This window comes from Ostrea edulis, chromosome 3 (assembly GCF_947568905.1).
Source record: "Ostrea edulis chromosome 3, xbOstEdul1.1, whole genome shotgun sequence".
Classification (NCBI taxonomy): Eukaryota; Metazoa; Mollusca; class Bivalvia; order Ostreida; family Ostreidae; genus Ostrea; species Ostrea edulis.
Window position 1 is genome coordinate 12884836 of NC_079166.1, and position 27001 is coordinate 12911836.

At 35.5% G+C, this 27001-nt stretch overlaps 2 protein-coding genes across 4 annotated transcripts in view; one reads left to right on the forward strand and one right to left on the reverse strand.

The window, feature by feature from the left end:
• LOC125675380 (uncharacterized) overlaps positions 1-21088 on the reverse strand; it is a 41948-nt gene extending 20860 nt beyond the window's left edge. The window contains exons 1-4 of one of the 2 annotated variants that reach the window (XM_048913014.2): positions 20991-21088; positions 18881-19593; positions 18391-18602; positions 17801-18064 (exon numbers count right to left, since the gene is read on the reverse strand). In XM_048913014.2, the coding sequence (XP_048768971.2) occupies positions 17830-18064; positions 18391-18602; positions 18881-19593; positions 20991-21009 (1179 nt within the window). In that variant the 5' untranslated portion in view covers positions 21010-21088 and the 3' untranslated portion in view covers positions 17801-17829. Of the gene's footprint in view, positions 1-17800; positions 18065-18386; positions 18603-18880; positions 19594-20990 lie in introns of those variants that run through there. The other variant, XM_056160086.1, reaches the window with a different exon arrangement.
• Positions 1064-15521, forward strand: LOC130053239 (furin-like). 2 transcript variants are annotated; one of them, XR_008801766.1, is made up of 17 exons: positions 1064-1446; positions 1599-1697; positions 1965-2054; positions 2351-2476; positions 2586-2653; positions 4578-4666; positions 5097-5266; positions 6660-6869; positions 7747-7844; positions 8179-8282; positions 8585-8702; positions 9023-9336; positions 9439-9507; positions 10500-10586; positions 12952-13026; positions 14433-14678; positions 15214-15521. XR_008801766.1 is itself a non-coding variant. In XM_056160079.1 (16 exons), the coding sequence occupies exons 1-16, from the start codon at positions 1282-1284 to the stop codon at positions 14621-14623; spliced, it is 2073 nt and encodes a 690-aa protein (XP_056016054.1). In that variant the 5' UTR covers positions 1064-1281; the 3' UTR covers positions 14624-15135. The 2 variants fall into 2 exon arrangements, 1 of the variants encoding a protein (XP_056016054.1); XM_056160079.1 differs by lacking the exon at positions 15214-15521 and having other exon boundaries at positions 14433-15135.
• Positions 21089-27001: the final 5913 nt, after the last annotated feature.

The window sequence follows — 27001 nt, forward strand, 5'->3', positions numbered from 1 at the left end:
TTCTCCGAAGCTCTCAATGGCTGCAGCAAAGACATCTGCAAATGTGCACTGTTTCTTTAGAAATTGAATGATTGATTGAATAAATGTTTAACGTTCCGTTCGAGAATATTTTACTCATATGGAGACGTCACCAATGCCGATGAAGCAGGAGCGGACCCAAGAATTGCAGTTACGGGGGCACCACTTTATGAGGCAGGGGTTCTGGGGACCGCTTTCAGACCCTCAAGTGGGCCCAGGAGGCGAAGCTCTGGGATCTTACAAATTCCATAGGACTTGAAATATGTCTCCTATTTAGTCATTTATACTATTTTCTATTATTTTCTATAAGATGAAATTAAAATGCATTGATTTTATATCCTCAAAATTGTATCTGTATGTATACTCACCCTCTACTGTCTTATTTGTATACATTTGTAAATAGCTTGTATTTATGACCAATGAGCTGTATAGCTTAAGGAAATAAAGAACCTGATCTGAAATCTGGTCATGCCATTACCTGCCGTGACACGGTACCTTATTTTGTTTGGATTCCCTTAAAGATCCGTCACTCTCGCTTCTAAATTTCGAGCATTTGGCATAGAAGGCACTGCCTATTTCTCCGTCTAGGTGCTATGATGCCCTGGTAACGGGCGGGGCTCTAATCCCCGAACCCCCAACCCCCCGGTAGGTGGTGTCTTACCTGTTCGATGTTGGTGTAATTATGTTTGTTGCTTTGCCCCGTGTACAAATTCAAGCTACATCTCATATTAGAATAAGTTTTCTAAAGGAATGTTATCTCACAGAATAATTTAGGTTCCTATTCACTTATGAGGTTAAATTAAAAGCCTGAAATTAACTGACGGAGGTTTACAACTTGATAGATTCAATATATCGAATTACTTATAAAAGTGATCATTTTTTAGTGATTCACAGGAACATTTATTTCTTTTTATTCAATGTTTAACAAAGGCAAAGTGACACTAAATTCTTTCCATAAATAAATAATAGAAACAGCAGGCTTATCTAAGGTAAACATTTAGTGATATGGAAAACATGTACTAAACGTCTGATAAAAAATCAATAAGGAATGCATGTGATAAGGATTGGATATGCGTTTTGCACAGTGACAGAGAAATGCACTCATTCGGGTAGAAAATCTAAAAAAACTTCTGCACAACAATATTATCAACGAACAATCAATGCTTAGAAACGCCGGTAAATATATTCATGACGACGTTGGACGTCCCGGACTTCCGTGAACAGTGTATGTGATGGACTTCAGACATGTTTGGATAACTGAGTATGTGTTATGTATTATGTATTTCATTATTATTCATCATCATATCTCCCTATATTTACTGTAAACCCAAGTCATTTTATACCAACGAATGGGTGATCCAAGTAGAAGGCGGGGCCAAAGACGCCGTACACGTGGCATCTACGTATGGGTTACAGCTGCTAGGAGAAGTAAGTATCATGAAGAAAATTGATCAAATTCTAAAATTATTTTTATATATAAAACACAAATACCGTAAAGTAATTATTTGACTAGTTGTTGATAAAATGAATTGCAACTATGATAGAACCTCAGTACATTTGGATTATGTTCCTCTGTACAGGTCTTTCCGTATTACTATCATTATAAACAACACGGCAGAACAAGACGCAGTGTTCTTCCGTCCCTTCACACACATAGAAGATTACTGAGGCACCACAAGGTAAACAATTCCATTCTCATAAATTGAATTGTCCAACATCAAAGCATTAATTTACCATATCTATTCATGTTTCTCATACTAGTGTTCCTGTTATGTACATATGTCTTAAAATGAACGGAAAATTAATCTCGTCAATGATAATGGGTGTATTTTATTTTACTTCACTAATAAATGTTGCTATTATCTTTAAAGTTCTGAATTACAAGATGATTTGTCTCGTAAATCACGTTATTCAGTTAATTTGTTTTTCTTTTACCTTTGTTTCAGATAACTACTGCTAATCAAGTATTATGGAAGTTGCGACATAATCGAGCTACGTCATTCAATGATCAGTTTTGGTCGGACATGTGGTACATAGTAAGTATCTCTATGAAATGTTGTCGATCAAATGGCAAATTTACTAGTACTGATATGGTCTTCAATTCTTTTTTTATATAATATTCTTAATGAAAATAGGAAATAATTGTTTCATAGGTAGGTTACAAAGTACTAGTACTATCGCTACCTGTATGTCTTATTGCTCTTAGAATATACCTCATTGTTACTTCCGGTTACATCTCACTTTATAGACACACTGGATTCTATTCTTGTAAGCACTAGACTAAGTCGTTCTAAAATTGAATAGTATATGTCATTCAGCACCTTAATTACAGAGAAGTGCATCGCCTTCAATGAAAGTGTCCGAGGCCTGGAATCTTGGGTACCGAGGAGACGGGGTAACGATAGGGATTGTGGACGATGGCGTCGAAGTCAATCATCCTGACCTGGCGGCAAATATAGTATGCTATACTTACATACATGTAGTGCATTGTTATCATAGTCCGCTTCTCTGTGAACAGCATTTTGTGTTTGTAAGTTATTTTTATGTTCTTTGTCTTTGTATCTCAGGCCAGAACGAGCAGCTATGATTTCTTCGCTAACGACGGGGATCCATCTCCAAGTCCCTCATCTCGGGGGTTAGTATTTACTGCTCTGATATATTCAGTATAACACACTTATAGAGAAGTGTTGGGGACAACGGATTTTGATTCACTAACCTGTCATTGGGTCAAATGCTATCTGACGTGTTTCATACCAAGGTCATTCTTGGCACACTGATTCTGACTACGGATTAATCCATTTACCTGATCAAGATTAGGGCTCACGGCGGGTGTGACCGGTCGACAGGATTTGCTTACTCCTCCTAGGCACCCGATTCCACCTCTGGTGTATCGAAAGGCCTGTGTTTGCCCAACTATATATTTTGTGTTCCTCTTATGAGTTACGAGATTTATTACTGTTCGTTATCTTCACCTCTTCATAAACCTAATTCTTTATAACATGATTTAAAACTACAGGGAATAAAAACCGTTTTGCTGTAAACGTGAATCCATTATAAAGGTTCTCATTGTGACCACCTTTTACTGTAGGATAAGGCGGGGGCACATTAAGTGTCAAGAAATGAAATATACAGCATTCGTGATGTTCATCTTTTACGGTCAAAACATTTGACGTCACAGTGCGACTGGCAGATGCTTATTCAGTGAGGATTGAAAATATCTAAGCTTATCACCGCGCACGGGTGAGAACATTGTTTTAAAGCGCGGACTCCCTTGAAAACTTTTGTTTGAAATTCCAATTTCTATGTTGATTTTCAAACCACTTAGTTATTCTCTGATTGTATTAATGAATTATAATGTTAAACAATTGGTGAAACGTATTGAAAACGAACGAATGAGGTCTATAAGGGATTGAAACCGAGGGGAACATAATTATTACTGCAATTTTAATAAGCCATGTAGCTGATCATAAAACAATGAACCGGTAATATGCCCTCGAAAACTGTTATTCCTTAATTTAATCAACGTTTAGCTTCCATTTCAGGCGCAGAATATATATGCAAAATCAACTTTTAAAAGTTGAATTCAACCACACACGTGACCCGTATACTCAATAGGGCCACAGCTTTTTTAATTTATTGGTTTACGAATTTTAAAAATAAAAGCTAGGGTTTGTCGAGAAATTTTTTTTTTAATATCTATCGTTGTTTTATTTTCAATAAATTATTTACATTCTTTCGTGAGTACAAATAAAGAAAATGTATTCTAAAAATATTAGATAAAAAATTCTTTAGAGTGACTAGTACTTTATGAAAAAAAAATGCAATTTCAAATTCAGTGTATAACTATATACATGTATCTATGTTACACTTTGGTAGAACATAAGCCGAGAATGTATAAGGTCATATCTCTTTGATGTTGTAAAGTATCCAGTATTTATATAATGTTGTTTTTTGCTATATATGCTCAATAAAGATTTTACATTTACAAATTGTAAACATAAAGAATGTGTCCCCGTCTTATAAAATGGTCTCGAATATATCTGCATAGTGTAATAGAAAAAGGACTATGTGAGTATGATATGAACCTTTCATTCGAAGTTTTGATTAAAGTTTATCGTGTTTTTATAAAAATTGCACGCACTGCTTTCATTTACAACATCCCTATGTCATGTTAATGCATAATAAATGTACAACTTGGCCCGAAATTTTTAACCATTGATGAAAAAGTACAAGTCTGTCCTCAAACATAGAGAGAGAAATGGGGAAGATTTTCATCATGTGGTGGCCAATTTATGGTACGAAATATGGTGTAAATATCAACACAGTTCGAAGCTTGAAATTAAATTCAAATCTCAAAGATTTCACAGGAATTTCAAGTTTTGTCCTTTGTTTATGCGCCAAATGATATCCCAACTATCCATGTAAATATCTCTTTTTCATTTACATTCAATGTTTGCTAAGTATTTACATGCATTTTTCAAATGGAAATACATATACATGTACATGCATATTATTTTGTCGTTGAAATGTTTCCTTTATCACAGCATTATATATAACAGGCATGGTACAAAATGTGCTGGAGCGGCAGCGGCAGTTGCAAATGATTCACTGTGCGGTGTTGGATCTGCATACAAAGCAAAGATTGCAGGTACATGTACGATTGAAATCCGATCACAATAAAACATTCCCTCACCAATAGGTATATCACTACGCACCCATTCACTCACAATCACCATAGCGTCATTACACCTTAAATAAACCTATCACGATATTAATACGCACCCATTCACTCACAATTACCATAACGTTATTACACCTTAAATAAACCTATCACGATATTAATACGCACCCATTCACTCACAATTACTATAACGTTATTACACCTTAAATAAACCTATCACGATATTAATACGCACCCATTCACTCAAAATTATCATAGCGTTATTACACCTTAAATAAACCTATCACGATATTAATACACACCCATTCTCTCACAATTACCATACCGCTATTACACTCCCAAATAGATATGTTACAATACACCTAACTTTTATTGTGTACTTACCTTGTGTGTGCAGGGATACGCGCCAGTGATGGCGGGTCCTCCTCTGTCATGGAGGCGCGGTCATTAAACCATGACTGGAATAATATCCAGATCTATTCTAATAGCTGGGGAGGAGAGGACAAAAAAGGATTTGACGGTCCCGACGCCATCGTAAACCACGCAATTATTAGGGGAATCGTGCAGGTACCCATGTTTCTAATAATGGTGTTCACGTGCGCTTGCGTACAACCACCATAAACGTCACTTCTTCATATATATACACTAGAAAAGTATTGCTTTCTTCTTACATCGTGTAGACCAGTACTCCTTTGATACCCATATATTATCTGTCGAAAATGTCGAATCATATCGGTTTTCATAGTTTAACATACTGACGAAACTTTTGTCTAGTTCTTAACATCAAACAAAATACTCTTTGATAAAGGACACCATAGAGTCGTCCACTTCTGCTTCATACTTAGATATTTTATTGAAAGTAGACATTAACGGCAAACTAACAACTCAACTGTATTACAAACGAGATGATTTCAGCTTCTCCATCGTCAACTTCCCACATTTATGTAGCAATATTCCATTATCACCTGCATATGGTGTTTATATATCTCAACTGATTCGATATGCAAGAGCTTGTTCTGGGTATAGTCAGTTTTTAAATCGAGGTAAGCTACTGACAAACAAGTTGATGGTACAGGGATTTCAACAGTCTCGATTGAAGTCAGCATTTCGCAAATTATATGGTCGTTATAACGATCTAGTTCGTCAATACAACCTCGCATTGGGTCAAATGCTGTCTGACGTGTTTCATACCGATTGTTAAGCCATTCTTGGCACACTGATTTTGACTGCGGATAACTCCGTTTACCTGATCAGGATATGGGGCTCACGCGGGTGTGACCGGTCAACAGGGGATGATTACTCCTCCTAGGCACCTGATCCCACCTCTGGTGTGTCCAGGGGTCCGTGTTTGCCCAGCTATCTATTTTGTACTGCTTGTAGGAGTTATGAGATTGATCACTGTTCGTTATCTTCACCTTGCATGCAGCACATAGTCCTTGAATAGTAATCCAATCACATGGTGATATATGCTGCATGAAGATTGATCTCGTGGAAAACAAATATTAGATTCCGTTCGTTATACCTTAGACATAATAACCGTATGGCGTATCATAGTATGTCACATTGTAGAATGCGACATTCCTTTTCAACCTGTTACTAACCCTGGAGGTCTGGCTTGAATAGTAATATTTCAGAAATGTTAATTTAAGGTGAATTTTCAATTTATCAAAGCAAACAAAGCAGACTTTTGTCATTCTAAACCAATGCTACTTTATCAAAACAAAACAAAGACATTCTTGTAATGATTTTGTAAAACGTTTTCTAGATATTCAAATATCCCTACGAGCGATGTATTTCCAAATATCCATAACTTTTTGATCAATATATTATACAGATAAGACAGTATTACATAGCTATAATTAGAAAATGGTTATAGATGGTGTGCTCATCTACCTACATAGATACTACGTTGTAAAACTATGAGTTAAATCAAAGCCTTTAAACTGTTGAAATATTTCAGGGGCGGTCAGGTTACGGCTCTATATATGTATGGGCGGCTGGTAACGGTGAGAATGAAGATAATTGCAATGCGGATGGATATGCGAATAGTATATACACCATAGCGATATCTAGTGTTAACAGTGATGGGTATGCTGCAAGCTTCAGCGAAGTCTGCTCAGCAGCCATGGCTGTAACCTACAGTCAAAGTACTTCAACATCTAATATTGTGGTACGTATCTAAGGATGGTGAAGATTTGTTTTTATTTTTATTGTATGGGTGTCTATTCGTTCTGCTCTTTAGATGTGTATTTTATATTTTTATTACTATTCTATGATTTGTCATGCACACTGTTCCGTTGCTATGTGTATGCAATGAAAAAAATCATTGAGGTATATATATTTATTGTTTTCCATAATGAACTTATTTATTTAGGTAAAGAACTTCCCAAGAATGTTTCTTTACTTAAAAACGAAAAAGATAGAGAAAGTGACGGAATTAGATTATATCCCAGGCAAACTGTCTTCAGCAATCCATCTCCTTACATTTGATGATTTTGTTCCCTAATCAATTTAGAGTAAATAGCCATTATCAATTTCCCCCATAACTTTTGACCATACCACCTTTAATACAATTTAAATCTTAGAATAACCATATAGTATATAAATCAAACATTGATATAAATCCAATTTTGATCATTATCACCCCAAGTTTGATCAAAATATTGTCTCTGTTTAGTTAATCCAATCCTAACACAGACGTATTTCGTTTTGAAGAAAATAAGAATATTTCATGATTCATATCATTGAATACGAATACACGGTGTTAATGGAAAAAGCATGCGTTATAGATGCCTGATAGAACCTACCCTAAAATTCAAATGACATCTCTGTATGAAAGGTGAAGATAACGAACAGTGATAAATCTCATAATTCCTATCAGCAATACAAAATAGATTGGTGGTCAAACACAGACCTCTGGACACACCAGAGGTGGGATCAGATGTATGTATTAAATTCTCCATAAAGGCTGCGCATGCTCTGTATATGATGCGTCTTTTTTAAACCGCTTGTTTTATAAAAAAAAAAATCAAATTCATTCATTATAGACTACAAAAATGGGTGGTGGATGTGATAAGTCATTCACAGGAACATCTGCATCAGCTCCGATGGCGGCAGGGATTATCGCCCTTGCTTTACAGGCAAAGTATGTTATGTTTTGTTTTCAATTCATACGCTTTGTTTTCTCACAAGGACATATCTATAAATTGCAATGGGGAGTTGAGATTTTCGTTTAGGGATGAGAGAAACGCCTACACCCTAGAAAGGCATACATAATGATTGTTGGTAAAGTGTTTCAACAAAAGGAGCTTGCAATCCATGGTCCTCCTCCTACATCAGCAATGTCCTGTTTGCTACAGGGGCGGGTCCTTGATATTCCAAATGAGACAAGAAGACAAGAGCTAATCAAATATATTAAGCATGTTTATTGTTTTGTTTGAAGTTTTTTTATTGTCAAAGTTCTGGTGTCTTTAATAAAGAAATGATATGACTTGGAGAGATGTGCAGCACCTGATAGTTAACACCGCAAAAATGTCTGGTCTACATGGAAGAGATATTGCATCTAATGGAGCCGGAAAACGATGTATGTGGACAAATAAGTATGCATATGTCGTCTCTGCTTTTTTGGCGAACGAAAATAATAGAATACTATACAGTAGTCGTGCGGTACCTTAAATCATTGCATGTGACTATGGTGATATGTACAATGTTACTATAAAGAGGAAGAGCTTTGAGCTGTTTCCATAGTGAATATATTTGTTTTTCTTTAAATGGCCCTGGACAGAAATATTACACTTAAGTAATAGAATTAAAGATGTGGAACAAATATGACTGAAAAGAAAAGCATATGTAAATAGTTCTACAAAGAAGCGTTTTCTATTATAGTTAGTAATTTCTTTGGCTTTGGTTTACTTGATGCTGAGGCAATGGTTTCGCATGCTGCTAACTGGACACTGGTGCCGAGTCAACGAACGTGTACAAGTCCCAACATAGCCGTTCTAAAGTATGCCCGATTAAAACATGTAGTTAAGCATAAAACCGGTCTGTTTTTTAAAGTAATACATACCTATTTCTAATTGTCTATATGAATAATCAAATGTCGTTTTTCTCAATCGTTACCGTTTCTCTACCTGGCAAACAATATATATGAACAAAGACACTTCTTTGGTGTTTTAAAAGACGTTCCAATCTGTATTCATATAATTCCTATATCTTAACAAGCAAATGACATGGAAATTGACGAACATTCCATAATTAAATATACTTTTGAGTACTCTTCATAAACATATGCTATTCATATGAGCTGCACCACTAAAATTGTAGTGGAAGAATCAGCGGATCAACGAGGCAAATCTTTTCCAAGGTTCAAAGTAAAGGTTGTGAAGGAATGAGCGGTGAAGTTAAATTCCTTGAACATGTGGTTACAGAGATTACGTTTTCTGCTACGCAACGTGGGCAGGTGGAACTGTTCTTAACATCACCCAGAAGTACTACGACAACGTTGTTAAGCGTGCGACCAGCTGACACACCGTACAGTGGGTCCATCACCTGGTCGTATATGTCCGTACATTTCTGGGGAGAAGACCCCAAGGGAAATTGGACTTTGAAAATGTATATAAGAGACACTTCAACTTCAGGTAGTTAGCGTAGTTATACGGAAACATTGTCTATATTGTGCTTAGTTCGTGGCTATGTTTCATATTGTTAATTGAAATATCGTATTTGATTGAAATTTACAGGTTCACTTGACAAATGGAAACTGACATTACATGGAACAAAAATTGATCCGAAATTAGGAATAGCTGCAGGTAACGTGGCACTCGTCTTTGTCTCCAGTGATAAACCAATGTGTATGGCTCATTTGTGTCACAATCATTGTTACAGTAATGCTTCTGTTGACAATACATGTACATGTAACATCCATTAAAACGATAAATGTTGATCTTATAAGTGACTGTTGATTATCATCATTTGTGAATTATATATTCGACAGTTGGAACACCTTCTAAATAATACCTTTCTTTTTTTCAATCTAATACCAAATTGACTAAATTTAAATCTTTCAAGCTGATGCCATCCAAATAGGACAGTGCACAAGATTGTTCAAATTTCTGAATTCGTCGATACAGTCAACGTTCAACTATTATTTTTATTTAACACCATGTCATAGAGTGTTTTGTGTGTTGTTTCAATCAATTGTCTTAATGGATGTTCAGGACGTTTACGGTTAGCTCAACACTAATTTGTGGGAATTTACAGCTTTAGATTCTGCTCATGCCGTTACATGTGTATGCACTTAATGTGTTTATCGTGTTTATCCCATACATGTGCAACGCTTTTACAAGACTTTATTTCATTTTAAAAAGAATTATAACGTTAAAATATGCAATATGTCTTGAAGTAGGTAATGAATTATGCGTATCTGATTGTTGGTATAAGCTGGTAAATACGTGAGTAAATTATACTGAACACATTATATATTCAGAAAAGTACCGTAACAGTGGTTAAAATGTCCGAATAGTCGAAGATTAGCAGCTTTGTTTTTTTCCCCATTAAATCATAGGAAATGAATTTAATTTTGGCGATATTATGCGATATAACCTGATTTAAGTCCTTTACGCGTTTTTAAAAATCACCTGCATGGATTATAAAACGTAACATAACCCAAACATCAGGTTATATCGCATAATATTAATATGCCCACACTATAATATATATATATATATATATATATATATATATATATATATATATATATATATAATATATAACACTGTGTAAAACTGCATATTTCATTTAGAACCTGATCCTGTAACAATGACAGTTCCAACCACGACAGTCCGTGGTGAAACCACACCCAACGAGACTTCAGCTGATATCATTATAGGTATAATATGTGGGATAGTTTTCGCAATTGCTGTACTTTGTACGTGTTTTTACCTTTGCGATCGTCGTAAGAGATGTAAATCTGGCAAGGTACAGGAAGATGAATGTAAACAGAGTAACGATGCTGAACATGAAGACGAACCCATTGCCAATACAGGAGAATTATAGAATAAAATGTACATTTGTAGAACAGGCTTTCAAACCAGTGAGTGTGTTGACTCAGCAATAAGAAGACAATGTGATTGTTAATGTCATATGGACTTGTTTTTTAATTATATTTGCAATTGTATTATCAACTATGCGTTTCATTGTGTTCACTAACTCGGAACATTGCTCTATTTGAAACTATTAGAATTAGTGTTATTTTTCAAGTGAAAATGTCACTATCAGATGTTTTTGCATATATGCTAAAGAGAGGTTTTTCATTCATAAAGGATTTAATGCCCATGTATTAATTGTATCAAATGGATAGTGATTAATGGAAAAATCTCCAAAACTTGAAAAAGTAGCGAATAGCAACTACTGAAACAGAAAAAAATGATTGTCTGCCTAATGCTTTTTATCCTCTCTAGAGTATTGTATTCGTGTAGAAACGTTACCAGCTTTAGGAGACTTAATTCCGAGCTGTGGTAGGCATCAGGTGCCATTTTGCTCTTGGTTTCTTGATCGTAGGTAAAATTCAAAATCCCCGTGCTTTCACCTTTTAACACCCAGTGCTTTACGGAGGAACCTTAAAAATTTTAAGATGTTAGGTATGCCGCGGCCGATGCATACTCGTCCTAAGCACCTGATCCCATCTCTGGTGTATCGGTCCGTGTCCATGTTTGCCCTACTCTTAATTTTGTATTCTTTATAGGAATTACGAGATTGATCACTTTTGCTATATTCAAATTTCATCACGTGTAAATGTACATTCTACATGGATTGCGTTTGCAGAAAATGGCTCTTTTCTATAAGTAATAATTTTCCAAATTATAAGTGTTGAGATAGAGCAACTTGGAAAAAGTCGAATTCCAGATAGTACGTAACATTGCCATAGTGTTATTATCAAAGTAGAGGCCAGAATTTTAAACTACAGTTTATCACAGTAAAGTATATATTTCTTTTTATACATAAGTAGTTATTATTTTGGCTATTTACGAGATGCCAGAAATATAAAAAAAAAAACGTACTTTTACTTGTTTGATTAAATGTTTGTTTGTTTTACGTCCCGTCGATAAATTTTCACTAATATTGAGACGTCACTAGTTGTAGGTGAAATAACAAATTTATAATTATGCTTAGCTTCCATGGCTGTAGCAGCGAGGGTTCTTCACCGCGACATTGAAGTTCCTTTTTAATGTAATATCAGAATGATCCGTGACTCTCAATTTTAAATCCCGAGTGTTTGGCGAAAGACAATAACTTTCTTCGTTTACGTCTTAGGTTTGACACGGCCATGACACGAGCGACGCTCGAATTCACGACCTCCCGGTTACGAAGCGAACGCTCTCCCATTATTTAATATCCAACAGCTTTGGTACAACTTACTTGATGAAGGGTTCTCTTAGTATACTGGAGACACAACTGAATCAAAACATTATCGTCATCGTTTTTTAATTGGTGACGGAAATGGCCGAGAAGATATAGTATAGTACGATTCCAGAGCTGAAACACTTGATGGACGTATTAAACTGTTCTTTTGCCAAGAATTCAGAAGCATAAGTAAAGTTTGGGAGTATTCATGATGATGCATTCTAAAGTTTCGATAAGCTATGAAACGACAAAGAAATTGCCAGGCGTGCACAGTATAGATTTATTAGAAAAAATTGCGGCATTTCATTTAAGAGTCCTTAAGTATCTTGTTTGAATGAAAGCTGTTTTAAGGGATTCTGAACCGCAAACCAACCAACCTTCAGAGAGTATTACTTTCAATTTTACATCCTCGCAAATTGACTATAGATATTATTTTCGGTAAATTAAGTCCCTGCACAAAATAAGGGACGTGCAGGGTCTACGTGTATTCATTTCTATATGAAGCAATAATATATAAAAATTCATTTATTGCTAGTGCAATGCATAGCTATCCGGAATGCTATTCTGTGTGCATTTGGATATTTGGACATATGTTCTCTACCTGACACTATAAAATGATAAATACCATAAAGCGAAAAAAGGAATAGCTGATAATCCCCAATCCTGCCAACACCTACATGTAGGCAGCTGATCCCACCTCTCGTGTGTCCAGAGGTCCGTGTTTGCCCAACTTTCTATTTTGTAGTGCGTATAGGAGTTATGAGATTGATCACTGTTCGTTATCTTCATTTTTCCTCTATTTTAATGTTTCCTTCAAGCAAGCTGAATTATGCGTGTCCTTATCTTTCCAGAGGCTAGTACCTTGACAACAGTCACGGATCTCATTTCATCAGTCATCACCCTGGACTCCTTTTCTCACAGAATAGGTATCCGATGGAATTACATGTTTGATAAGAAAACTACTCTGAGTTTAAGATATCTAAGTAAATGTGTAAGTTGCTATCCAATTGAATTAGGATACTTTAAATGGACAACGTATGGAAAATAGCTTTAGTTTTCAGATTCACGGATAAACCATATCGGACTATATTTTTTTTCGATTGTAATATACCTGTCTTTACTAATCAGTATAGTTATACATTCTAAATAGTGCTTTCGTATGACAACTATGTATACTCCTTTAAAGAATACTTAAGTACTATTTTTTTATTTCCAAGTTAATGTGGTTAATGTGTATACATTGGAGAAATCGAATAACTTGTGCAGCGTAAATTATTTCATTTCATCCCAGATGAAAGGATTTGTTGAAATTTGTAGTTCATTCTTGACTAATTTAAGTCTCAGACATCTTGTATTGGCTTTATTCGTTTTACCTATTTGTATAACATCGAGTTTATCAACTGTAGATAGAGAAGTAAGGATATATCGCACTAAATTCAACATACTAGATAATGTGTAAAACACTGAGGGGTAGTTAGATATGCACATATACAATTACTGGGGAAAGTAGCACGTTGCATGCTAATAAAACAGTCAGTAGACAGACTCAAGGAAAGCAGTTGTGTAAAAAAGTCTGTCTTTTGACACTATTTTCCTTATGTGAGAGCATATATGTTCACTTCTTTTAAATCGAGACAGGCTACTGACAAATACGTTGATGCTACTGGAGTTCAACAAATTATATGGTCGTTATAATGATCGACTAATACAACCTGTCATTGGGTATAATGCAGTCTGACGTGTTTCGTGCCAATTATTTGGACGTTCGCTAAATACTGATTTTGACTACGAACTACCCCTAATTATCTGATCAAGATACAGAGCTCACGGCGGGTGTGACCTATCGAAAGGGGATGTTTACTCCTCCTAGGTACCTGGTTCCACCTTTGTTACATCTAGGGAGCCATGTTTGCATTTCTCTTAATTTTGTATCCTTTACAGGATTTATGAAATTGATCACTGTTTACGATCTTCATTTCTTTATAGCTGTATTTTTTGTATGGATATTGTTTTATTTTTGTTTCATGTTAGTCAGGTAATACTGCAGTATTGATAATTTTATGAAAATCTAGCATATAATTTGGAGCATTGGTACCTCCAGTTTTACTGGCCACTACGAAAAGTTAACCCATATTTTCCAGGTAGAGCTATGGAAAACTAAAGATTAGGAACGGTGATCAATCTCATGAATCCCTTAGAGGATACACGATGAAGATAACATACATCATCTGATCATCTGTTTTCTAGAGGAACAGAATATCAATCTTCCTGATGTTTTTTCGTGCATGTATATTTTGTTGATTGTGTCGTGGTTTCTTTTTATTTATTTCAGAATCAAGTCATGCGAATATTACATACAGCACTACCGTTTCCCATAATGCAGTGCAAAAAACTACTATTACACTGTACCTGGTGGTAGTCATTGCCCTTGGTGCATTTATTGTCATTGTCGTTGCAATCATTGCTTTTTGTATTGTATATAAGGGGAAATTCAAGAATAAAACGTCACTGGGTACCAACTAAGGACAAATAGCAACAAACACCCATTATGTTAATGAACCTAGACGACACATAGCAACAAACACCCATTATGTTAATGAACCTAAGCGACACATAGCAATATATACCCATTGTGTTAATGAACCCAGAGGACACGCATGGATAGCTGATTTGCATTCATAAATACATTTACTTTGCAGTCGTCAATGTTGTTTATACATTGATCCATTTCTATGTATAAATCAACAACTGCGATTGAAATATTGAGAATCAAGGTGCACTACTTTTATAGCCTAACTAATGATGGAGTATTATCAAACTGCAAGGTGCAAGTGCAAATGTCGGATGCATGTAGACTGTGTCTGTGTGTATGGCACATATCGTAGCATTTAAAGAAAATATAAAGATGTCAGTGCAGTCGACCTTTGAATCCATTATGTTTTATTTTTCCCTTGCAAACGGAGTTGTATAGTTGTTACGTTGTATCTATGTACTTGATGGTGTCATTGTATTCTTGATTAAAATTGAAACTTGGCTGACAGTATTTAATTGACATTGTGATATATTTATGTTAGATGTACGTGGATATGATATGGTGTTTTACTTGTTCTTATCAAACTTCTGATATCAAAATATTTACCATCGCATTTAAATTTCTAGGTCAGGGATTTTCTTTGGCTTTCCTTTCTGAACGCGCTATCTTAATAGAATTTGAAACACAATAAAATGTTTTTCAACGGGCTCACAAAGTCAGTTTTATGATATTCCGGAATAGTACTGTCACACGGTGTTGTTTGTGCGATCGAAGCATGACCTTGAAAGTAATTAAACGTTCTCCAATATAGAATTACTCACATTCGGAGCACGAATAATATAAAACAGGTTCATAAAATTGCAGGGCCTATCGGAATTGAAGGGAAAATGTATTTGGAATATTTTGAATTACGTGTATTTCGAATATGGTTGATTAATTGATTAGACATTGTTTTACGTCCCTCTCGAGAATATTTATCTCATATGTATACATCACTATTGCCGGTGAAAGGCTGCGAAATTTAGGAATATGATCAGCACTTATGGCCATTGAGCAAGGAGGAAATTTTATCGTGCCACACCTGCTATGACACGGGATCTTGTTTCTTTTCGGTCCCATCCGAATAACCCCCCATTTAGTCACCTTTAACGACAAGCAAGGGGGTATTGAGTACTTATTCAAACCCGGATCTTCACGGGATTCGAATATGGTTGAAGAATTATTTTCTGTTCAGTTCAGTAGCTTACCATATTCTGTCCTTCACAATATTGTTTTAACATTCTCGTCAGTTCTTCTGACGTCTCCATATGAGTGAAATATTCTCGAGAGGGACGTTAAACAGCATTCAATCAATTAATCATTCTATACACTTCTTCAGTTTTCACACATTATTTGCTGACGATTGTGTATGTAAACATCACTACATTGTGCAGAATACTTCCATTTGTTTATGTAGGGTGGCAGGAACCACAATATAGTTATTGTGTTAAGTAACCATCCATTTCTAAAGTTTGGTGTATATATGGCATGATTAATTTGTTTACGAGTTTCCGTGCATGTTTAGGACACCGTAAGAGGTTACGGTGTTTACATTACATACGGGCATGGAATAATTCTTTGTACGGACTTTCATAATTTTAAGCAATGTTGAATGATTGTCGCTGTATTTCCAAATAATAATACAGAAATCGTTTACAATGCATTTTGACATACTCTGGAACGGTAGCGAAAGCCTAGTGGTTAAGATATTAGCTTCGCAATTGGGGTGTACCGGGTTTGATTTTTTATTCCGGCATGCATAGTTCATGGGCGAAGGATGTTCCTTTACCAAACACACGGCATTCAGAGTGAAAGTCGTGGGGTCTTCAAATATTACCTTAGAAATGGAGAAGTTGACAGGGTAAAGAACCTTCATTATTGAGGCCCTGGGTGTCATTTTTGGCCTTTCACGTAATGCTTAAGACGTAGTATTTATATGAGTGACGAATTTGCAAATGGGACGAAACAACAGTATTAAAACAATAGTAACAAACTGGCATTTTGCATCCTATCTTGTTAAGTTGACATCAGGCTATTATAATATAATGTTGCAACACAGTCAACTTGTGTAGTGAACATTAATTACAAGGATTTTAAACACACATTAATTTATCTAAAAGAACATGAATTTCTTAACCGTCCAAGGTTAAGACTTTTCACCTAGTGAAATCAATTGAAATCACATGTCGGTACGCCAGCAGATTCATTTGTAGCACAGCGTTTTTCAACAGTTTCAGAAAGTGGAGTCTATAGGGGCACTTAATATATCGTGCAGTATCACTGGACCGAGTCAAGTAACATATTGTTTTTTTTATATTTGATGGGTAATATGTCCACATTCATTTTCAAACATTCAAATCCATCGAATATAAAACAAAATGTCACTAGGCCTAGCCCAGTACTACATAACAGTGCGTTAAGGTAGCTCAATCTTCATGTGAATGATCAATGTTAATTTATACTTAATATAATTTAATTCAATCAAAAACCAAAGGTAACGTGTATGTTGCCACCGTTTTACTGATAAACAGGAGTATATGTGAACATCTGAAAGTCGCCCAATTTCATTAAAAAGAATAATAAAGATACATAAAACTTGTTAAAATGTTTAATGTAAAAAAGTGTTTAAACATCCTATTATATATATATATATATATATATATATATATATATATATATATATATATATATATATTGTGGGTATCAGGGAAATCATTGTATAATAGATATACAATAGAGAAAATACCGCCAAGGAGTTATTGTCCATGACAAGATTGTTTTCAATCAAAATGATTAATTATGCATAGGAAATGTAAACTTTTCGGTATCAATTGTTTACCTGATTTATTATTTTATTCATTGAATAACATTCTTCCGAAATATATATTTATATCATGTACAGAATTTAATCAAATAAAGATAAAAACATCTAACGTCACATGAGGATGGAGCTACCTTAAGTGCCCCTGTAGAACTCATCCTCTGACACTCTTGAAAATGTTGTTCTACAACTTCTGTTGACGTACTGTGTATGTGTTGTATAGCTACTGCATAGTGCAATGCAGACAAGTACATGTGAGTAGAAAAGGAAATATATGGTTGATTTCAATGGATACAAAACCTCAAAATAACAAGGTCATTTTTATTTATTTTTCATTCAACCAAACGGAGATGATTTTGGTGATTGACATGAAAATTCAATGAACGTGTTTAAAGACGGATTGGCATTAAAATTGCTTTCAATATCTGCTGATCCAGCTGTACACATTTGTTTTGCAAGCAATACTGATTTGAATGCAACATAAATACCATCAGCAGGGCGAAGGTTATCCCGTGGACTTAAACTTAGTTGAAATGTATTGTCTTCCGTTAACACTTTCATTGGCGCGGGGCTACAATAGACAAAAGCACATCAACATATCACTATTTCACAATTGAGTTTCATAAATATATATTGTTCAAATGATTATATTTCCATACATCGCATATTGTTGATTTAGACGGCGGGATTATTTGGAGGACTTTTCTGTTTCAGGTTGTTTGAAATCATGTCTGTCTTTTGCATTTTGATAATTTCTTTTTCGTGTAATTCTTTTTTCTCAACCGTTACAAAAGACCTCATTTCTTCATCTCAAATATATCGATATTAAAGTTTGATTGAAACAAATCATCAAAATTACATCATTACTATGTACGGAATAAATCACATTCCACTTGCCTTGATTTCGATGTACAAAGGAATTCAGCGTCAGAGACAGTGACGTTTACAGTCACTTTTGAATCTGTTGGACAGCGATATTCCACGCACGCAGCACGAGTTTCAGTGTCAGAGCTTCCTGGTCGTGGTTTTGGCCCCGTTATATATGTTCCATACAACACGTTCCTTTCATTTCTGCTTGTTGCTGTAATCGTTACACCATAACTAGAGGTCTGGAAATATCAAGGAGAACAAGAAATGTTGGCATCATAGTACATTGTATATTTTCATATCATATTCACTATTTTGTGCTAGATATCAACAAAATGGTTTCCTCTTTAGAAATGCTTACAGCTCATCACTTAAAAAAATCTTTTAGATATTGTTGTGAATTTCATATCATTAGTTTTATATATACAATGAAACACACTCTTTACAATTAGCTTAGCGAGTTAACATATAGACGTTTCTGGACGGGTAGATAATAAAACATGAGGAAAACTTCACTTGCCCTAACTAGCACCTTCAGAAAACAAGATTTAAAAGTCGGCTCCTGTGGTCTGGAATAATACCAGGAGAGTGGTAGGTGTGGATTTGGTTGTGTTTGCATTAGGGAGTCAGGGATGGATAAATAGGCAAATGATATGTACCAACTATTGTCCTTTGTAGCATTATTGCACATGTCGAATTCACTTTTATGGTAAACTGGTCCACTTTTCCCCAGAAACATTCCCCTGTCTCTTGGGGAGATCACTATCTCTTCGTCCCGAGTTTGAGATCTGTAAAAATATCTTTGGGGGAGATATTTTGGCAGAGTCGTTAGACGTTGTCCTTCCAACTGTGTGAATATAAGAGTCTCAGTCTTACAAAGTGTTGGTACACATACAAATCCATCAGCACCGGTTATTCCTTTTCGAAAACCCAAATATTGATTTCCCCATCCATAATATGAGTAGTCGTGAGACGTGTTTTCCCTTCGCACAAGAACAAACACTTCTACAGTTGCTAAGGGTTGTGTATTTTCTTTGTTTCGAAAGCATCCCACTCGGATGTAACACGGGTACTGGATCTGTCCATTGACGGAATCACTTACATCAAGCAGACTTAAAGAAATGTTTTTGAAATCTTCAATCATGATATAGTCTCTGTTTTGCCTGAGAAGACTGCATGAGGAAATACCAAAACCAGCTGTTGTCCATATTAAGACCACAATTCTTAGATAGCCTAGAACATAATATACATACTTTGATCACCATTTTGTCACTTGCTGCTAATGCAATTATAAGATTACAACAATTGCCTCTTCAAAGCATTTCTTGTTCAGATTCATATAACCCCTCCATTGCAATGTAAAACTTATACGGTACCAATTTTGATGTACCAGATGCGCATTTCAACAAATAATGTCTCTTCAGTGTTGTTCAAGCCAAAAGTTTGAAAATCAGAAATAGGTCGATAGGGGATGTTTACTCCTCCTAGACACCTGATCCCACCCCGGGTGTGTTCAGGGGTCCGCGTTTCCCCAACTATTGATTTTGTATTGCTTATAGGAGTTATGAGATTTGTCACTGTTTGTTATCTTCGCCTTTCACTTGTAAGAGCTCAAAGGAAAAACAGAATGCCAAAGACTGGAGCCAAATTCGTCTAAGAACCAGAGCTATGCATGAGGGAGATTATCCTTAATTTTGAAATGAATTTCTAAATCTTACCAGAGCAATTAAATATACATCCGTATTTTCAAGCTAGTACCAAAGTACTTAGTTACTGGGCTGTAGAGACCTTCGAGGACTAACAGTCCACCAGCAGATGCCTCGACCCAGGGGTCGTAATGTAAAACTTATACGGTACCAATTTTGATGCACCAGATGCGCATTTCGACAAATGATGTCTCTTCAGTAATACTCAGCCAAAACTTTGGAAATCCTAAATAACAATGAACTTATAAGAGCTAAAAGGAAAACAATGTGTCTAAGAATCAGAGCTATGCGACGTGAAAGATGCATTTGATAACATTGACCGCCAACATATGACGCAACAATAATTCTTGGTTTACAATATACATTGTATGTTGTTATTGATTTGCAACACCAATTTTTGTTTTAAGGTTGAGGAGATATCCGACATTTGTCCATTATTCAAATTGAAGTTATTCTATGGATATTTTTCCGAACCCATTACAGCAATTTGTCATATTTACATTTTTGGTTTTCATTATCCTACAGTAAAACTAACCAAATACGAGAAACCAAATTATTTTGTAAACATTGAATGAAATCCGTGTAGTATAACAAGATATATGTAATAGTACTATACAGGTTACATATAGAGAAAATGCAGAAAGTAATATAGGTTATTTGCTCTCATATTTGACTCCACTTTTTTGACACACTGTTCTTGCCTATAATAGCTCTAAAACGTCATTGTTATTTCGGATTTCAAACATTTCGGTTGAGCATCACTGAAGAGACATAATTTGTCGAAATGCGCAAATGGTGCATCAAAATTGGTATCGTATAAGTTTTACATTTACCTAAAATGAACTGTTGTCTAATTTATAAAATCTATAATACATATTCATGAATTAATTTCAGATGGTTGAAAAATAGAATAAAAATACCTACGGACATTAACTGTAGACATTGTTGAAAGCACAATCTTCACAATAACACCCTTTCCTTTTGATAGCAATTTATATGTATTTAATGATTATATGCTAAATGTAGGAAGACGTCCGGGTTATCTACAACGACCTTATGCCATAGGTGTATACTAAAGAGAGCCCATAAATGATAACAATAACAATATCGTTCATGTATGAATCATAGAGATATATAACACATATGATGTATCAGTTTTATTCTCACTTTAGAAATTTGCTTACAAAAATTTCATCAGTTTCTTTTCTGAGACGACGGAAAAAGTATGTCTCTGAGCTGAATTTCACTAAATTTCTTATCTTACGCAAAAAATTCTGACATAAGATTTTCGTAAGTTTTGACTTAAGATAAGACGTTTTTATATTACTAATGAAAGACGAAGATAACGAACAGTGATCAATCTCATAACTCCTATAAGTAATACTAAATAGCGAATTGGGCAAACACGGGCCCCTGGATATACCAGAGGTGGGATCAGGTGCATAGGAGGAGTGAACATCCCCTGTTAACCGGTCATACCCGCCGTGAGCCCTATATCTTGATCAGGTAAACGGAGTCATCCGTAGTCAAAATCAGTGTGACAAGAACGGCCTAACAATCGGTATGAAACACGTCAGACAGCATTTGACCAAATGATGGGTTGTATTGGCAAACTAGATTGTTATGACGACCATATGATTCGCGAAATCCTGACTTTAAACGAGGCGTTTGGAGTCCCTCCACCATTAACTTGTTTGTCAGTAGCCTGCTTCGCTTTAAGAACTGGCCATAAGCAGAACAAGCTCTTGCGTATCGAATCAGTTGAGAGATATAAACACCATATGCAGGTGATAATGGAATATTGCTACATAAATGTGGGAAGTTGACGATGGAGAAGCTGACATCATCCCGTTTTGTCATAAAGTTGTGTTGTTAGTTTGCCGTTAATATCTACTTTCAATGAAATTATCTAAGTATGAAGCAGAAGTGGACGACTCCATGGTGTCTTTCATTTCGAGTTCACTGGGATATATCGAATCGACATATGAATGAAAATTGGTTTTTTTTTAATAGATGATACGTCGTCGATATATCTAAATGTCGAATTGAAGGCCACATCAAGAATTTTTTCTTCTCACGTAGAGGTTTTTGAATAGATTCTGTTTCATAAGAACATAAAAACAGGTCAGCTAACACAGGAGCACAATTCGTGCCCATCGGGATTCCAACAGACTGTTGGAAGACCTAATTACCAAAGACCACGAAGATATTGTCAATGAGGAACTAAAATATATTATTAAATTCAACTTCAGAGTACTTGTACATGGAATCAGAGTGGCGTTTAACAAAGTAATTTTTGGATGATTATATCTAAATGTAGAATTGAAGACCAAAGCAAGACAATTCTTTTTTTCACGTAGAGGTTTTTATGAGGCAGAAGTGAATTACACTCTGTGATGTCTTTTATTTCGAGTTCACAGGGAAATATCAAATCGATATATGCTTGGAAATTATTAATGTTAATAGATAAAACGTGAGATTATGATATAGATAAAATACTGTCAAAATCGCTGTTTGATAGCAAGGTGATGATATCCTGAAATGTTACATATGAAAGGTGACGATAACGAACAGTGATCAATCTCATAACTCCTACAAAATAGATAGTTGGGCAAACACGGACCCCTGGACACATCAGAGGTGGGATCAAGTGCCTAGGAGCAGTAAGCATCCCCTGTGGACCGGGCACACCCACCGTGGGCCCTATATCTTGATCAGGTAAACGGAGTTATCCGTAGTCAAAATCAGTGTGCCAAGAACGGCTTAACAATCGGAATGAAACATGTAAAATAATCCAAGTATAGCGTTGGTATATTTTTCAAAGAACAAATAGGAACAACAACATATTGTTCAAAATCGGAATATTTAATATAATGGATAAAATTTACAGCATTCACGTGTAATAAATAATTTGCTATGTAATCCTACTTGTTAGGACTTCTCCCCTCATTTGTGTAAGGTTACACAGAGACTCAGTCAAACGCTTAGAATTAATATAGCTGATCATGATCATTTGATGTCAAGGTTTTGGTAACATATATCGGTAATATGTAAAGTAACATGGTTCATTGTTGGCGGGTATTCATTGTTTTTCAAAATGGTGGAGGGTGAGCTGAAAAAATAGACTTTATAACAATATAAAATTACTGTCCAAAAAAAAGAAATATCGCCTAGGCTTCAAATCATAAAGAGGAGGGGGTCATCGTTCGTTAACTTTATTGGTTCATTTCATAATACAGGTGATTCTTGGTAACTCGAAGTTCAAGGGACCTTGATAAAACTTCGAGAAATCGAGAGTTCGAGAGATCGAAATTCGGAAATTGAAGGTCCGCCGGTATGGTTCAGATTTTACAGTAACCGGAAATGTATACCAACAAGATCATATGATATCGTTTTGACATATTTTCCTTCATATTCGTCAGGTACTTTGATATCAAAATAAAAAACCTTATTCTGCATTAATAAAAACATTTCAGTGTTTGTTTTTATTTGTTCTTTAATCATGCGTAGATAGGCATACAAAACCAAGTTCCGATGACGCTTTACTATCGCAAACTAAACAGAGCACAATGCCATGTCGCTTTACCCAAAACAAAAATTCTAACGAATGAGTAAAACGATCGTTTAGAGTAACTTTACACAAAGAGCAAACTCGAGAAATTTAGCAGTCTGTAGATTTCTGAATTATGTATAAAACTTACTCTCTCGTTGTCACGTCAAAATGTTTAGATCTTATTCATAGTCGGATTATATATGATTTTAATCATCACGACTCAAAATCCCAGGACAAGGTGTAAACTGACTAATTAGCCAATTATACACTCAAGTGAATCACCTCCACAAAGAAGCACCGGCGATGTTTCAACTATGTAAACACCTAATTACACCTCCGGCATTCAACACAATCTAGGTAAGGCCCAAGCGGAAATTATTACACGCTTGGGTAACGTTGGGTATACGCTACCACCACTTCGAGAGATCGAGAGTGTAAAACAATGAAATGTGTTTTACGGGATCCAACTTCACTTTGAGAGATCGAACGTTCGAGAGATCGATAGTAAATTTGCTTTCTTCTATTGAGAAAAAAATCGGGACCATGATTTTACTTCGAGAGACTGAGAACTTCGAGAGATCGAAGTTCGAGCCATCGAGTGTCACCTGTACATTCTTACCATTCAATGACACTATGATAAGTTTAAAAGTTGGCCACGGTGGGGAGGGAGGTCACATAATAATTCTTATTTTGTGTATGAAAATGAGAGAGAGAGAGAGAGAGAGAGAGAGAGAGAGAGAGAGAGAGAGAGAGAGAGAGAGAAACAGAGAGAAACAGAGAGAGAGAGAAACAGAGAGAGAGAGAGAGAGAGAAGACGGGGGACCCTGTCCCAGAATGTTTTTATTTTTTTGCTAGATTTCAATAACATTACATGAAATGTGAGGGTATTGTCACATTGCTTCGCATCACTAGTCACACCAAACATACGTACAAGGGGTTAGAATTAAATTACCCACGTGAACGGTTGCTACTTTAATGTTAGATGTGGTTTGTAGCTTCTGTTGCACAGAGCAGTTTCTTCAATAGTAGATCCGTCACTTCATCATTAGCATTATGTTGTCAAAACATAGATCAAGACGTCACATATTTCAAAAACATTTCGTGTCAAAATGTGGCTGTGGTATCCTAAAAGTATTCTTGGGGGTGAAATTAAGAAAATGTCCACAGCGAACTTTCTTTTGTCTGACAACTGAAGATTACATATTTTTTGGAAATGTATCCTGAACGAAGCTCGGACAAGCAGAAGGCCCTTCCGCGAAGCAAGGGTCTAAAGGTAACATATATGCAAAAGAGAAAACAGTAAATGAATAGAGATAATGTCTACATACGTTCTCTGAAAATTTTGTGATCCATATGGGCGCCGCCAATTTGGTTTGTTCATTAGTTGCTTCTACAGTTATTCGTGTTTTCATTTGAATGGCAAAAATATAAAACTGACGTACAATTTGTAATTCAAACACTCAGTTTGTTAAAAATAAATGTATAATTTAATGTTGTTACAGTTTTTAGCCAATCATCAAATGGAAAAAAAAGTAATACGACTAATTAGATGATCGAGTTCATGAATCCTCTTTTTTTTTAAAATATACGAGATATTTACGCTTACCTATTTACCACTTTGAATTTGTTGGCTAATATTTGTTTAGTTTTTAGCTGTTTTTTGAATTGCAAACGTGATGTGTTGTTGTTGTTTGTAATTGTTTGATATGAAAGACGAAGAAGTAGAGGCTACATGTGAGGTCACAATGCACGGTTTGTGTCGGCTGGCGTCATATTCCCCCTGGTATAAGAATTGACGGATCCTGTAATTATTTTCATATATCCACCTTTGATAATTTAAAGTTACTGGGCGTTTAGCGCAAGGGGGGTGTCATAAATAATATATTGTAATCAGATAATGATTTAATCCTATTATTATTGCCATTCACGGTGAAGGCACAGTGCCATATTTTACGCTCATCAGTCTTGTCCCGTTGACTTTGTTTACATTTGTTTCAGCGAGCCATTTTCAACGTGATCATCGTTTAAATCATGACTTTGTTTATTTGATCACTTATAAGGGTTTGTATAATTACCGAGTGAATCTCGTCCATCTTTCTGTGGACTCTGTATGCCGTATTTCTGCTGTAAATCATTATTTACCGCTCTCAAACTTTCTCGTGTGCTTCCTGTATTGACGTCCGACAGGCCGATTCACTCTGGACTCTGACTGCCTGCATTGTGTTCCGGTGCTTGATTTTAATATATTACTACTTATTGTATATTATTTATATATGAATCGTTGTAAGCAGATGCTGACCAACCTTTTTGTATGAATTTTATCCCGATAAAACCGCTTATCTGTCTTATTTTTTTCATGTAATCCGAGTCCTAAATTTTTGTATCTCACTTTCGTTTTCTTCGATATTCCTACGCGCATTATTCACAGGGCGCTTAAATTCGAAATGTTAGAAGTCTAATAAATACTACGATAGTGGACAATTTCCAAATATGAATTTTAGTTATCAATTATGGCTTTATTTAATTAATTACATCCGGACAAGGCTTTGTATATATCTTATATGGTTTTATTGTCATTAAAATTCACATGTCCGGAATTTATGATAGTCCTGTCTGGAATGTCCGTATCCGAACAATTACTTGATTGGATAACTTTTATCCGGACAATAAGGACAAACAGTGATTGGTTGGACAAGTCTATATAAGGAAGCTCAGTCTCAGTATCCATCATCTTCTCCTAGAGAACACATCTCATTAAGCAGAACAATCAAGGTAGATAAAAAATGAACTTGGTAGTTGATGACGCTAATTTCTATAAGGACTTTATTCGACCGGACAGTCCGTATCATTATTTAGTCATGAATTTAGATTTCACGAAGTAGGAAATTATTATAGTTCTTATTAATATTTTAGTCTATTGAAGACTTTGTGTTACGAAGTTTAACTTGGATGATTAGTTGTCCGGAATGTTGTCCGGAACGTTTTACAGCGTTTAAGAATCACTTGTTTGGATTCTAGTTCATAAGAGTCAAGTTGTATAGATTAGATGTCAGAGTTTATGACCGCAGGAGTAGTAATTAAGTTACTGTTATATTCACTTTAGGTTTTAGCTGGTGATGTAGGAGTTAAAGACAGGTAGTAAAACAAAAGGGGGGGGGGGGTTCAAGTCTGTTATATCACCGTTAAACTTTCGACTGTCCGGATCGACACTTTTAACATTTCCTTTTGATAAACTATTTAGAGTATCTATAGTGAATAACCAAAGCATAATTTCAGTCTGCATGTTTATTAAGCTGAGAGCGTTAGTCCGCGGAGATACACGTTTTAGGATTTCTCAGCCTAGATGTCACGAGTCATTCCCTTTTGGTCATGCATTGTTGAA